Source organism: Dermacentor silvarum, chromosome 4 (assembly GCF_013339745.2).
Source record: "Dermacentor silvarum isolate Dsil-2018 chromosome 4, BIME_Dsil_1.4, whole genome shotgun sequence".
NCBI classification, from domain to species: Eukaryota; Metazoa; Arthropoda; class Arachnida; order Ixodida; family Ixodidae; genus Dermacentor; species Dermacentor silvarum.
Genome location: NC_051157.2, coordinates 208,093,240 through 208,108,389, shown reverse-complemented (window position 1 = coordinate 208,108,389; position 15,150 = coordinate 208,093,240). Strand labels below are relative to the sequence as shown.

The 15,150-nt window shown below is 44.3% G+C and overlaps 1 protein-coding gene across 1 annotated transcript; it reads right to left on the bottom strand.

Annotated features, from left to right (window-relative positions):
- Positions 1-1,095: 1,095 nt before the first annotated feature.
- On the bottom strand, positions 1,096-12,621 carry LOC125945123 (uncharacterized). Its single transcript, XM_049666694.1, has 5 exons — positions 12,156-12,621; positions 10,236-10,331; positions 3,909-4,174; positions 2,146-2,305; positions 1,096-1,451 (listed from the first exon to the last, which is right to left on the bottom strand). The coding sequence occupies exons 1-5, from the start codon at positions 12,232-12,234 to the stop codon at positions 1,096-1,098; spliced, it is 957 nt and encodes a 318-aa protein (XP_049522651.1). The 5' UTR covers positions 12,235-12,621.
- Between the last annotated feature and the right edge of the window lie 2,529 nt (positions 12,622-15,150).

Genomic DNA, 15,150 nt, shown 5'->3' with positions numbered 1-15,150 from the left:
ACAATGCCTTTGGCGAGCATCTTGTTTAATTCCTGCTGAATAACTTGCCGCTCTGCCGGGGACACACGATACGGTCGGCGGTGAATGGGAACCGCATCACCTGTGTTTATCCGATACTGAACAAGGGACGTCTGACCAAGTGGGCGATTTTCAGTGTCAAATATGTCGCGGTAGGACAACAAAAGGCGATATAGGGCACCTGCTAGGTCAGGGGCGAGGTCCGGAGCGACCATGGGACGTAATGGGCCGCCGAGGTTCAAGGCATCCTGTGGGTAATCAGGAGGATCTGGAGACGCGTCGGCTGCAAAAGCAGTGACGTGGTCGTCTGTCAAAGACCGGAGCGTGGCCACCACTATGCCTTCAGGTAACACTTGCTTCGTCAAGCCAAAATTGATGACGGGGAGACACATCCGATTAGCGGCAAGGGTAACGACGGAGTGTGGCACAGAGACGTCGCGCGCCAGGAGGACGTCACGAATAGGTCCCAGGCAGCACAACAGCACTGGGCCAAGCATGGTCCAATGCTCGCAGAAATTGGTACGAACTTTGGCCCAATCCTGGCATCATGGCAAAGTGCAACCCGATCCAAGGTTCACCCACTGTTCGAGCCAAGATTGGCCTAACAGTTTGCCATTGTAGAATCCAATGTAGTTCGAGCATAGAGCCAGTGTTCAGCCACTTTGTATTTCAAGAATCCAGTGCTCAACCATTCTGTATCCAACGCGTTTCCAGCATATCCAGTGCTCAGCCATTTTCTATCCAACGCGTTTCCAGCATATCCAGTGCTCAGCCATTTTCTATCCAACGCGTTTCCAGCATATCCCAGTGCTCAACCATTCTGTATCCAACGCGTTTCCAGCATATCCAGTGCTCAGCCATTTTCTATCCAACGCGTTTCCAGCATATCCAGTGCTCAGCCATTTTCTATCCAGTGTGTTGCAAGCATAGCCTGTACTCAGCCATTTTGATGCTTGTATGCTGGCTTACTGCCTATAAAATTAGTAGCTAAGGAAACGTGATGTAAAAAAGGGCAGGAAGGAAACACACAAAGCATAAACGAAAATATAATTTATTTTGCCTATTTTAGGCAATGCCTCAATTGATGCATACAGGGGCAGGGGGAGCAAGGGCAGGAGGAGCGGCAGGAGCAGGGGCAGGAGGAGCGGCAGGAGGAGGGGCTGCAGCAGGGGAAGGAGCATGGGCAGCCGGACAGGAGGGGCCAACGGTGGACTGGCCAGGGCCCTGAGGCCAAGGGTGGGGCAGGGAGAGGGCAGCAGTGGGCAGGCAATGATCCCTGCCCCGAAGGGAGGGATCATCGGGCTGCTCTGCTGCTAACGTTTCTGCAAAACGCCTCTTCCTGCCACCACCCCTGTCCACAGACCCTGGCAACCACCTCTTAATGAAGCCCTGAGCTTCTGTCAGGTCGGCCCCCCCTTTTGCACAGATGACATCTGCACACAAACATACAAAGACCACAATTAGTACATTCAACATGCACGCACAATAGAGCAGGCAAACACATTCAACAAAAGAAAACCTTAACATAGTCTTTACACACAGTTCATCTGACAGAATTTGCAACCGCAGCCAACCATATTGAATCGAGGTTCACAGCATGCTCAGCAACGAAATGCAGAATACGCAAAGTAATGCTGTGGGGAATCAAATACTGCTATCGCCTTCTCCGCCATGAAAATTCTTGATCCATTTACAGAATCTTCATCCCTGTTGCCTTCGTTGACATTCCTGTTTTTCCACCCTAACATAGCGTTAACATCATCAGTGATGACCACACCATGTCTTTACCAACCGAGACATATTCAACTATCTCACCCGCTGATGCTAAACGTGTAAGCTGCCTGGTGTGATGCAATTCATCGGCATGCTCGTCAAGCAATTCACCTACACTGCCATTGGCACTAGTGCAGAGCACACCTTCGCAACGCCTTCAAGGGCACTGGTGGCCGAGTATGTGGCTTTCATAGTAAAAAATGAAATCAGCCAACAGGGACACCTAAATTTCTTCGTTGTAGAAGTTAACAATTTATATGAAAGACAGGATTTTGGCAAGCCATTTCGCTGTAGAGGAGTTCAGCTGTATACACAATACTTGCAAATGCAAAAGGATGACTAAGGAGGCCTTACCTGTGACTATCCGGCATAACTTCAGATTTATGAAAGCCCTCTTCCCCTTCCTGCCATGAAGGCTGTAAAGCACTTGGACGGGGTGTGCCATTACAGCCTTCATGGCATTCGATGCCACCTCGCGCAGCGACTTCCCTCCTATTTGCAGGAGGTGCTTGCGCTGCAAAAGACAAAAATGTGGTAATGAGCATGGTACGTGACAACGTTTTCAAGTTGAAAAATCTACCCAATACTACTAGAATATAATTTATTGCCAAGAGAAGTGAATTTTTAGCCAAGTGCAAAGCAAGACTTTTTTTGCTGCAAGAGGTTTGTGACGCAATGCTCTTTAATTGTAAATGTGCTCCACAACACCTGGAACGGTGTTGTGGAAGAAACACAAACACGAAGTGCATCAGATCTTCGTCTGTTCTGTGCATTTCATGTTTGTGTTTCGTAACCCTTAGCACTGTAACTGTGTTTCATAGTAACTACCTCTCCAAGCTTTCACCAGCATTAAAATTAATGTAAGTGCACCAATTCTACTTGTATGCAAATTGCCAATGCATAATTAAGAGATGTGACATTAGACTGCAGAAAAGTCGGATCTACACACGTGTGGCACAAAACAGCTTAAAGGCATACCGACACGATATTTTCAGACCTTCACATTTTGTGTTAAAGGGACTGACAACCAGTTTTTAAAGACCTAGTTTTGTGGTAACCAAAAGCTAGCCCTCAGCAGTGTTTACACCTGCAGCTTCGCAAACTGTGAAAGCAGCCCATCATTCTGCTTTTACAGGATGAGGGGAACTGCAGTTACCTGCTCACATTTTGGCCTTTTCAACCACTTTTGAAAATATCAAGTTGGTAAAATAAGTTTGCATTGTCATACAGACCTTCTTACATTTGTACAGCGTTTTTCCCCTAAGTACACGCCTACATCATGGCTGCCTGGCGCCCGTTATCATTCTGTCGATAGACTTACCAAGCCAACTCATCAAAAACAAAGGCTGTGCGCCACTTTCCTGCTCACTACAAATGAAGGCTTATCAGCATATTGTAAGTTAAAAAAATAACAGAAAAATGTGGACTGCATTTCAATAACAATACCATGAACCTCATACACTAATAGAAAGCCACATGATAGGCCTCTTATTCATGGTAAATAAAACTAGATTAAAATGAGGTAAATACAGTATATACAGAAGATCATTGCACCCCTTTTCCTGTACTGTGTCCCACTTGTTTGCACTGCTATTTATAATTCACGATGTATCTAGAACTTGTCCAACAAAAAGAATTTACGCACAAGTGCTCTGCATTGTGTCCTTCTACAGAGAGCTGCCAGTTTGCACTTTGTATCAGCAATGGATTTTTATTACCTTAACGACTTACTCTTTCTTCATGAATGTATCTCTACGGAGAGCTGTTGGAAATCGACGATTCAGCAAGTCACTATGCTAGCTCAGTGGCTATGGCGTTGCGGTGCTGAGCTCGAGGTCACAGATTTGATTCTGGCATTCATGGTCACATTTCGATGAGGCCTCATTGCAAGAACACTAGTGTATGCTTAGATTAAGATGCATGTTAAAGAAACTAAGGTCCAGTCGAAATATATCATTAGAACCTATACAGCAGGGAACAAATTATTTCCATGAACTCTTTTGTGTGTGCGATGCAAAGTTCCTTCACATAAAACCCACAGCATGTTTCATGAAACATGCACAGAACTTCCACATGTTACATAGCCTTATAATTAAAAATAAAAGGGCAGTACAAACCAAGGTGGCAGCCACAGCCTCATCCTGCACGGCTGCCTCTGCTGCCTCCAATTCTTCAATATTGTTGGCAGGTAGCCGAGGAAGAACTGGAGGCACCGTCGACAGGGCAGGCTGAGACACTGCACGGGTCCTGTCGAGAGGCTCAATTTCATCCAGCCTCTCGGACACGACCCGTACCTCATGCCTCAGCTGCTGGAGCTCATGCAAGACGTCCCTGTTCTGCTGCCGCACCTCCAGCTGCACCCGCAGCACCCGCAGCAGCACCGCTGAAACACAAAAATATTTACTTCATAGCAGAAGCGGTACATTTAGGGCACATTTGATTGGTTGTTTCAGAGCACTCTGGTGAATGTAAAATATCAGGATTTGTACAGGTCTCGGTGGCAGAAATTCATAGGTATTCAAATGCTTTCAAGGCCGCGTCAAAGCTTTTTTCAGTGTGCAGAGCAGCATCCCGTGTATCATTTTCCTATTATAACACTTCCAAAACACTTTAAATAGCCTCATTGCACTATAAACACAAAAAGTTATACAGTAAATGCTTGTTAATTCGTACCTCATTTATTCGAACCTTTGGATAATTGAACTGACTGTCACGGTCCGGCCACGCAGTGTAGGCGTCTATGGGTAAACCAACTCAATACTGCGCATGCGCATCAGCTTCTCCATTAATTTGAACTGCGCGCTGCCACGCGGTGATAAAGAAAAAGGAACTCGCCACATATATTAATATGGCGAGAACCTCTATGACCTGCAATAAGTGGTTATTACAATAGTGCTGACCGAGAAAAAAAATAAAAGAAAGAGAAAGAAAACGGAAAAAGTGCAGTCCCCTGGAGCATTTTATCAGCCAAGGAAGTGCAGACATGGCCTTTGCCAACGAGGATAGTGCGCGCTCCCAATCTTGGAGGCCATACAGCGGGCCACTGGAAGCCAAGCCAGCAGTCGTGCGAAATGGATCTGCCTGGGCACTCACCGTGGCTTAAGCTTTTTATACCATTGTTCTTAATGTGGAAAGTTTGCCGGGTCCACACTGATCCGCCATATAAAGCGGATCACAAAATCGATTTTAGATTGTACCCACTCAAGAAATTCCAAATGTTTTCAAGGGTCTTGAAGACATGTTTCAATTTCAAGAAAGTGTGCGAACCCTGATTTGCGTAAATCTGCTTTAAAGATGTCATGAAAATAAGTAGGACTAGTAATGAAATTGCTTAGTTTATACTTTTCATGCTCATAGTAAAGTAGTTGTTGTTTTCCACAATTTATGTGGAAAATAGCCTGACAAGAAGTTACATTATCGAAGTGTTTAGAAACAACCAGTTCTATGCGCTTGACCTACATTCAAAAATTCCATTCTTATAAACTGAAGGCTTGAAGGAATAAGATGTAGATGATATATCAAGAAATAGTAAAGCAACAATGCAGCGTACCGAGCCAGCTGGTGAATTAAAACACAGGTAAACATACTAGCAAAATGTCTACACAAGACTAAGTGTGCGGCTGAATGCATCATAGGATTCTGTCCGAGCCAAACTGCTGCATGTTTACAAATGTCAGGTTTTCTTCATTTATGCTAAAATTCCTTGCTTGTTGCATATAGTAATGGCAGCTTAAGAGCTCTGAACCACATTTTATCATAGTCAAGAAATGCATTTGAAGTTAAAGTGACTATTTCAGAAATACTTTCCCATAAAAAGTACAATGCATTCAACAGAAGCAGAGTTATTGGCAATCGAAGAGCGCCTTGATCCCGTTCACGAGGCTCCTGGTCCTTCTATGACTTGCACTGTGAAGGCTACGGCAGAGTGGGGCGGGCATACCCACAACGTTCGTCCTATAAAACATCACCGTGGTGGGAAGCTTTAATTTTATTTTGGATGTTCACATAGTCCGACTACTTCCGATTTTGTCACCTACAATGCACCAAGCTCCGAGGCTATTCTCAACTTGTGGTGGAGTTCAGTGGGCCTCTTCGAATACCGCCCACGGCTTCCGGTCTGACTAGCCCCAACAAAAGAGCACGTCACAGTCACGTGACCCAAGCACCGCAACCGGAAGTCTCTCCTGGCTGCCGTCTGCTATTTGCTACTCGTAGACAGCCCCCTACCCAGCGTTTTCATAAGCATGGCCTCAGAAATGGTGCAGTCTCAGAGGCCACGTCGCCAACACAACCATAAAGCTTGCACAGTGGAATCGTAGCCCGAGCGCATAGAACTTTATGTTGCGCTAGCTAGTGAGCCTGAGAAACTTAAGCGGAATTCCCACACAGACATAAGCAATATCGTGATCGTGCCACGTCAGTCTTTATGCAGAAAGCACCCACCGACATCCTCAAAGCTCGCGAGACCATCTGCTAATTAAAGGCCCGACGCGTGTCTAGGAGAGAGCACGTGTACACGTCAAAAATCAAACACTCGAACTTGGTAACAGAAGGGATCAGCATATATGCTAACAGCAATCCCCTAAGCTCCTATTGTATCCCACCCCAGCTACCGGCGTGTAATAGCCACATGCAATACAAGATTCTTCACACGCTAATTTTATTTACCTGAAAAGAAAAATTTCCTTGCTTACAGCAATGAGCATGAAAGTTTTCACGAAACACATTACGAAAAGCAAGCATGTGCGCCTGATTGCTGCGCTTCTTTTAAAAAACACGAAGACTAAAACTACAGCAATTAGACGGCTCGTGAAAAACTTGCATAATGGCACACAAAGCACTGATGTAACAGAAGCAATAACTCAATGCACAGTAGTTGCTGCCTGGAGCGTGCAAAGTACACAGACGCACACGTCATCTAACACCGCGCGCATCTTTTTTTAAGACATCCGTCGTCTGCTAGCTACTTGCGCTTGCCCGACCAAACATCTGCTGACAGTTCCAACAGTTTGCGGACAGTCCGGAACTTCCGGTCCGTGAAAAAATTTACACGGTTCCGACAACTCTGACTAGTGGGCGGAGCTTCGGAAGCTGTCCGAGCAAAATCGAATGCGGCACAGCAGTCCCAAGCAGTCTGGGACTGCCAGGGACTGATAATCGAAGAGGCCCAGTGTCCCATCCCTTTGCTGTGCTGGTCTGCTAGATGCAACTTTTTCACTTATTTATATGACAATGGTACAATTTCTGACAGTTGAATGAAACGTCGCCTTTATGTTTACTTGTAATGAGCTCCGACCATAATGGTGACACACTTCAAAGGTGTTCAACTTCGAAAGCAGATTATGTGTTCCAGTCGGATATTGGCATTCGGGCAGGCTTGCTACGCACCTGGAGTCACGTTGCCAGGAAACCACTTGGAGCACCTCAGCGAGCTACAATGAGCTCAGCGAGTGGGCTCATCACGACGACTGCGGTACCAATGTTCCATAACAGACACAGCTACACACAAATGTATTCCTTTTGCTACCCTGCACGACAGGGCTGGAGCGCGTGCCTGCGCTCAATTCTGGCCGTGCTAAGTAATCCGGATAGGCTTTGAACTGCAACAACCTGACCAACAGATATACAGTAGAACCCCGCTGTTACGTTTTTCACGGGACGTTGCGACGTAACAGCGGGGTTACCAATGCATTGGGTTCTATGGGAGCTGTGCCGGGACCGGCCGAAAACGACGTAACAGCCGGGAAAACGCAGCACCCGGGAACGTAACAGCGGGGTCCTACTGTAGTAGCCACATCCAAATTGCGCATTTATAAGCACTGTCTATAGTTCATTAAGAAGCGAAATCAATCTAGCCATCTAACCAGAAGCGGCCAGGAGTGAGAATGAGCTAGCAAGTGTACATGTACTTTTGAAAGTAGAGTGTTCACAATTAATCGAAATTAGCAAGACGCGACAGATACATCAATAAGCAGTGTGGCTAGACAATGGTCAACTTCTTCCAGAAGTAATTGAATCAATCAAAATTCAAAGTGAAGATTTTCCTTCACCACACCTTGGGCTTGGTGAAAAACACATTCTGCAGTTAACATATACAGTATAGACCACTTATAACGTAACTGTTTATAGTGCAGGACTGGATATAGTACGGTCTTTTCAGACTCATGTTAATTTTCCCATAGCACTCCATGTATATGCATACCGCTTACAGTGCAGCCGCATGAGACGAAATACCGGTTATAATGCGGCTTCCGCGGGAAAGTCTCGCCGACAAGGGCCGCAGCGAGCACGCTTCTCAACAAGAGCGTGATTGCATTGAATAATGCACACGCCAGTCGAGAGCACGCTTCTCAACAAGAAGCGTGCTCTCGACTGGCGTGTGCATTATTCAATGCAATCAAACTCTCGTTAATTCGGACTTATTTGGTCACACATCGGTTAATTCGGACCTATTTGTGTCTTTAAATCCTGTATTCTTGCTTTTACGGCTGCGCATAACACCGTGTTGGCCGTGGGCTTTCGTAACTGCGTAGTCGTCATCGACGATCGTGTCGGTAGCGGCCACGGTTTTCTCCGCAGCGGTAGCGGCGAACAGTAGTTTCGTTTTTACTCGGTACGCACGTCGGGCGCGTGCCTCGAAAACTGTGTAGTCACCATCGATGATCGCATAGATAGCGAGCGCGGTTTCGACGGCCAGTTGTTGCTGCGACTGGACGACTCGGTGCATGCGTCGGGCGCGTGCCTTCACGCAGCACCACAAAGTCGCCGTTCATAATCGCATTGATAGCGGTCACGGTTTTTTTTCGCAGCGGTTACGGCAAACAGTTGTTTCGATTTGACTCGGATGCAAAGCTGTCGAACTTGAAGAGCACCGGCTACATCGCGATTATGTTTGCGCCAGCTCACTGGCGAAAACGTAATCGCGATGTGCGCGCGATAGTACAAAGCGTGTCTACATGCTTGGTCTACATGTTTGCATACGTGCAGGGCTTGAAAATCGTTATTTTGGTTATAGTGTGGTACCGCTTATAGTGCAGATATTCGAGACTCCAGTGGCTTACGTTATAAGCGGTCTACACTGTACTACTGTATCTCAGCCGAATTTTGCACTTGTGAGCAGCACGTGCAGCTTGCAAGTGGAGTGTGGAGTCACTTTTTTCTCAAGCCCTTTTTTCAACAGAGGCCTTCTCCTCAACCCCTTGGGGCTGCTGGCGGCTGCCCCTTGACGTCAGTCGGAACATTCCCAGACAGCGCTGCCATTGGCCGATCCGACATGAATAAAAAAAATGGTGCTTGGTTCAGTGAACTTCCCGGCTGCTACTGTGTATATTTATTGACACAGTTTAAATAACAGGCTGAAATACACGAAAATCTGTACTTCCAGAAGAAGCAGACTATTATCTGCTTAGCTCAGCTGCACCCACATTCGTACAAAGGAAAGTCAAGCCACACTGCTTACGAGTGTCGCAGTCCGATCTCGCTAATTTCAGTCAGTTTTAAACACTAAACTAGCCTCGAAAGACAGAACTTTTGCCCACACTACATGTACACTACACCGGCCACACCTCACATGAAATGGCAATTCGCATCTAGAGTGGATGCATGCGCTTAGGCTCTGCAAACACTGCTTCCAGCCCCTCCTGGCTAGACACCTTGGCAGACATTGCTTCGTAATGAGGTTTTGATAAAGCTTCAAAATGTAGTTTGGATTTCTGTACTATCACTGCAGGACAGCCAGTCCGCACCATGTAGCATGGCCAGACTAGATAGAGCACACGAGTGCGAGTCTGCAATCCAGTCCTGCTGTGCGCATAGCAAATGAGCTACATTTGCATGTGGCTGTGTCCACTGCCTAGTGTGCAAACTGCTGGAAAACTTTCCTGCTTGCTAGATGTGGCACCATGTGACTTATTCTGTTCCCCGTATGCAAACTGGCGCTTAGGGGTTTCGGGGCTGGGACTACAATTCAAAAGGAAGGAACATTGCTGCTTAAGTGCAAGGGTGCTTCCAGCAATAGAAGGAGGTGGAACCAATGTATTGTGTCTAATCGGGAGTACTTTGAAGGAGACCACAATATGTCTGAAAGTTAGCGAAATTATTTCTTTAAAACATATGGCAAGAACTTTTGAGACAGACCTTGTATATCTTTGCGTCATCATTTTTGATTAAGCATTTCAGGATTGGAAAAAATCTGCCAGTAGAAACATTGCACCATATCTGTGCCACTTATGATAGCAATTGAACACGGTCTCTTCATAAACTAAATGATGCCAGAGAGACATTTCAAATAACGTAGCAATTTCAAAGCCTAGAGCTTTTTGTTGCAGAATGATACGGATAACATTTCTGTCATACGTTTAGGTGTCAAGAATGAACTGCAGAATGAAAGCAACCTCGAAGTTACTAGACTTTTATGGGCCATGTAAAAATGTAAAGAGACTCACACATCATCTCCTCGGAACTTTCCCTTTGTGGTGTCTCCAAAGGGGATGTGCCGGTGGCGCTTTCTCCTGCTGGTGCCCTTGCAGGGCATGGTGAAGCTAGGGTAGAGTAGCAGCAATCCACAATTAGTGCCAGGATAACAGAGCAACAAACCCCCATTTCTCATCCACCATTATATAAACAAGACCCCAGCCAAAGATTGGTTGCAAGAAACCATACAGACACATTTCCTCCATTTCTATAGCACTTAAATTTTGTACAATTACAGACATTATGCGTAGTTTTGGCATAATGTAATAGTAGTGCAGTGGCCCTTGCAACTTTAGCCTAATAAATGAAGCATGCAACCAGTTTGAAATATACCAATAGAAGTGCAATTCCCCACACAATGACCATGCATAATACACGCTGCAATAGAAGTGCTATTTCCCTCCTTAAAAGTTTTGTATAAACATCACAGTGGCCGAGTGCAGATAGGAAACACGATGCACAGATAGCAAATGGGGCTATACAGTGGTGTCCCAGTGCAGTTCTTGAAAACTCGATAAATAAGTTCAAATTTTCCACTAAATGGAACATTGAGAACACTAACTACTCTAGAAATGGCATTACACCCAATATGGTGAGATATTAAAGGAAAGTTACATGAGAACTTTCAAGTTCTGTACAGTGATGGAGACCAGGGAGTTATAAAAACAGGGGACTCAGTTAGGGTAGTCTATCACCTTAATGTACAATAGAACCCAAAAGGCGTACAAAGGAGTTTGTTTTTGGGGATGCTCCTTCTAAAACACACTATTAAATTCACTTTCCTAACTTGCCTGTGTCTAAGGATCACAGCTCAGCATACGATGGGCCACTTTTCAGATAATAGAAACTTTTTAAAATATCCCTAAACTTCTTGCGAACATTTCAAACTTGAACTTGCCTTCCTGGAAGAGTTCTAGTCATTCGAAAGCACATAGCCTCTTTGATAATTACTTTTAAAGGGGCCCTGGAGAACCCTTTTCCAAGATTTGAGAAACACATTCTGCTGTTGAGTGCAGCGTTTTTCCAAGGAATACAATTTTTTTAAATGTTTGAAAACGCCTCATAAGCGAAGGCATTCGGAGCATAATATTTACTTTCCTTAATACCCCTCAACTCATTTGTTCTCTTAAGCCGGAACAGTGCCAGTGGCAATGAGAGGCCTATCACACCTCACCTTTATTTTTTCGAAACAAACTTATGGTAACTTTTCAAGATGGGTATCAGACAGAACTTTCAAGAATGATAACAGAGTGGCAATGCTTTGGCAATTACCCACTTGCTAATTCTCTATAATAAATCTGACAGGGTATGAACACAAGTAATTTGTTAAAAGAACTGACCACATAATGCCTACTGGAAGCTAGCCAGCATTTAAAAAAAATGAGGAGCAGCCCTCTAGAAAGCCATCTTTACAAACTGCTTGTTAGCTGTTTCCGCTACATGTAGAATGTGTTCGCTTGCCAAGATCAAAGGGTGGTTCAGTGCTGCTTTAATGCATAAATAGCAAGAAGGTCTCGGTTTATTTTTCAGTGCCATCTCCTTTTAGAAATTCATTCTCTGATAGGCCACAACAAATGCTGACTTGTGCATATTGGTCAGTACAGCAACGCATTGACAAGCTTTCCAGCCACATGCAAAATAAAATTGCTACTACAGCCTACTCCCTAAGTTGACTCCAGCATATTCGATTCCATTCAAAGGTTCCTGCTGAAGCCTATAGATTTCTATGGGACCAACTTTTGTTATACCAATCCTAAAATGAATTCAAACTTGGCTGGTCATTGCACACGTGTTTGGCCCTAATGGTGACCACATCAGTTTCGAGAACCCTAATAAAAAGACCAGAGCTGGTCAGTTAAACACACTGCATGGTTATATTATGGAAAGCTTACGGGGTGCAGGTAGCTCCAGTCGAGGTGAAGCAGCACGCCCCTCTTCACCATGGCCAGCTTCAATGCCTAAATAGAACATTTATGCGTGTACATTTATTTTTGAGCCACTATATACTAAATCAACAATTCAGAAATTTTCAAGGCAAAGGTATAGTCATGAATGAAAAAGTGGGCTGTTTAGGTAGCATGGAGATAAAAAAAGAGAGAGAGAAAAGAATGCAGCTTCTTTAAAAAAAAAGTTCGGCAGTAAAAGAAAGAACACTTTGGTCTAAAATACTCAACTATACACCACCATTTTTGGGGGACAGATAGAGAGCTATGCAGGAGGCAAGCACATGTCAACACAAGTTTATATTAATCTGGAAGTGGCTGTGCAGTATCCTGGTAACCTTTGTTGCATGCACTTCGACTTGCCACTTGCTCCAAGTTCGCCTTCCCCTTTCACATAAGCACAAGTATAAAAAAAAAACAATAAACACAAGCAATTACCCGACAGCTCCGTAGTGTCAACAGCAGAATGGCATTCCGCCTTCTTCGCCCTCTTCTGCGCCTTTTCATAAGTGCCTTTGAACAAAGTAATAATATTAAAAACAGATTATAATAGACACTAGGACGACAAGCAACCTGTTAAGCTGTGCAGGCTACATTCTGCAACAGACAAATGTAATGAAGATATTTGTGACTGCTGTGAATGCCCACAGCAAACTGCACAGACATTGTGAACAAGTTGGCACAGCTTTGATGACGTCAAACTATCAGTGGTACAAGTTAACATAACTCAGGAACTGTAGAATGGCACTAAAGATTTAGTTTGTCATTGTTACAAGCCCCTTTCAATGCAAAAATGCAGATTGCATTTGGTATAACTTGGGATGGCAACATTCAAACTGACCAAAAGGTGCAAGCCTCTTGGTGCACAGTTTTTAAAGTTAGATGTTAGAGTTAGAACTATGCAAACTTCTAAGGTAGTTTTACACCTGCAAGATAGCGGCCATAAAATGACAAGAGTGCTGTTAATATTCAAGCCATTGCTAATTTTACAGATGCAGGCATTGCAAGCTAGGTGGGGGAAATTGAGCATAATAATAAACAGAGAAGGCTTGATTACTTTTCTGCATGTGCAACAATGGTACTTGTCAACAATAATTGCAACATTTTTAAGTTATACAGAGTGTATCGTGCACAAAAAATTTGCCTTCCCTTATGGGGATGTGACCTGCTGTAACAACAGCGCTAGCATAAACTTGTGTTGCTGCCAGCAGGCAGCGACACAAGTTTATGCTAGCGCTGTTGTTGCAGCAGGTCACATCCCCACAAGTAAAGGCAAATTTTCTTTTTTTCTTAAGAACCAGGCAGTTAACTGTGTTAAGTGTCATACTCAACTGAAGGCGACCCCAAAATGTGATAGTTCTGCAAAATTTGACCAAGAACAGTGCAGTGATGAGTGCAAAATCTTTTTTCGAACAGGCATAGCGAAATATTCAGGACCCTGTATGAAGAGACATGTTCCCATGTTGTGTTATTTAGAAGGTAAACAGGCATTGTGCTAGTCAATCTGCACACACACACAAATGTACACTTAGTAATGTTTAATTTCAATATGTCAACAATTTAGAAGTGTGTCTGCTATTACATGATTTCAGTCTAGAGTACAGTCGCATATGTCCAAAGATAAAAAGTATGATACCAAAAAATACTAAAACAAGCAAAAAAGCACAGTATGTTAACAATGTAGTCACTTACTGCATCTCGCCAGGACTACCGCTGGGTACGTCCCCCAGTTTTCACTTGGGGGACGTTGTTTCTGTACCCAGGATTTAACTTCTGACCCCCTCGTATGCAGGGGCCAGAAACAATAACGGTCGTCCTCGGACATCCAAGAGGATGGCACCACAGCAATGGTGTCGTCCTCCATTGGAAATTTGACGACCTTGTATGGCTTCGGCATCCTGCATAAATAAAGCAGCTGAGGAGGTTGCCAAAAGGTTGCACCGACTTCATTTACTCATCATGCACCGTTTAGTCAAAATCCAGGATGAGAATGCTGCTGCAAAAGCAGACAGGCTAACACTTTCCAGCAAAACTTCAATGTTCTAAGATAATGAGAAGGGGAACCAAAGGGCCCACTTCTTTGTTACAACCATACAAAGCCAACAGACAATAAAGCATAAAAAAGGAAGAAAAGAGTGAAAGCTTAGAGAAAATTGTCTCTTTAAATTTCATTTTACAAATAATATGGAAAAGGGAAATGAATGTGGACAAGAAAACAATTTGCCCCTGTTGGAAACTAACCCAACACCTGCCATATACGCTGCTCCAACAATTGTGCTGTGGCGCTTATCCTCCCATCCGCTTATTTTGGGTATTTGTGCGAGTACAAAATCTGGAAATGAAGAATTTTAGCCAGCACCACTTGAGGTCATGGCGGCAGATGAAGCACATGCTTTTTTACAACAGGCATCATTTAGTAACAGAAACTTAGGTGTAGGCAGCTGGTAATGCAGATGTGGGTTCGGCTCTCATCTGCAGCAAGTTGCCTTTTCATCCACATTAATTTCTCGTTATAATTATTTATTCATCTAAATTAAAAACCACAGCCATTTGTCTGTTGGCTTCATAATGTTCTGTGAGGAAACATACTATGTAGGTATAAATCCTGGGAGCAATATTTGTAGGAGGCTCTTTGTAATCCCTTGTTGGAGAAATAGTGAACAGCATCTCCATATATTGACCCATAAGCCCCTAGAGATCCCCTTTACTGCAGACCCCTTACCCTGGGTGAGTCCTCAAAGCAGACCTAACATACTATCCAGTTTGTATATGTTGTAGTGGATGACAAGTATTATCACAGCAGCAGCAAATTAATGGGCAACTAAAAAATGTGCGAAAAAAGCTTGACTCTGGCTAGAAGATGGTGTAACACCGTATCCTCATGGCAATAGGCGATTTGAAAAAATTGGAAGGCAGCTACACTACAACACTGTCCTCTAACCAA

Excerpts from the sequence above, each read along its gene's own strand:
- LOC125945123 (XM_049666694.1), bottom strand. The coding sequence starts at position 12,234 with ATGTTCTATTTAGGCATTGAAGCTGGCCATGGTGAAGAGGGGCGTGCT. Across the intron at positions 10,332-12,155 it reads ACTGGAGCTACCTGCACCCC|CTTCACCATGCCCTGCAAGG; the intron begins GTAAGCTTTCCA and ends ACTCTACCCTAG. Across the intron at positions 4,175-10,235 it reads AAGTTCCGAGGAGATGATGT|CGGTGCTGCTGCGGGTGCTG; the intron begins GTGAGTCTCTTT and ends TTTGTGTTTCAG.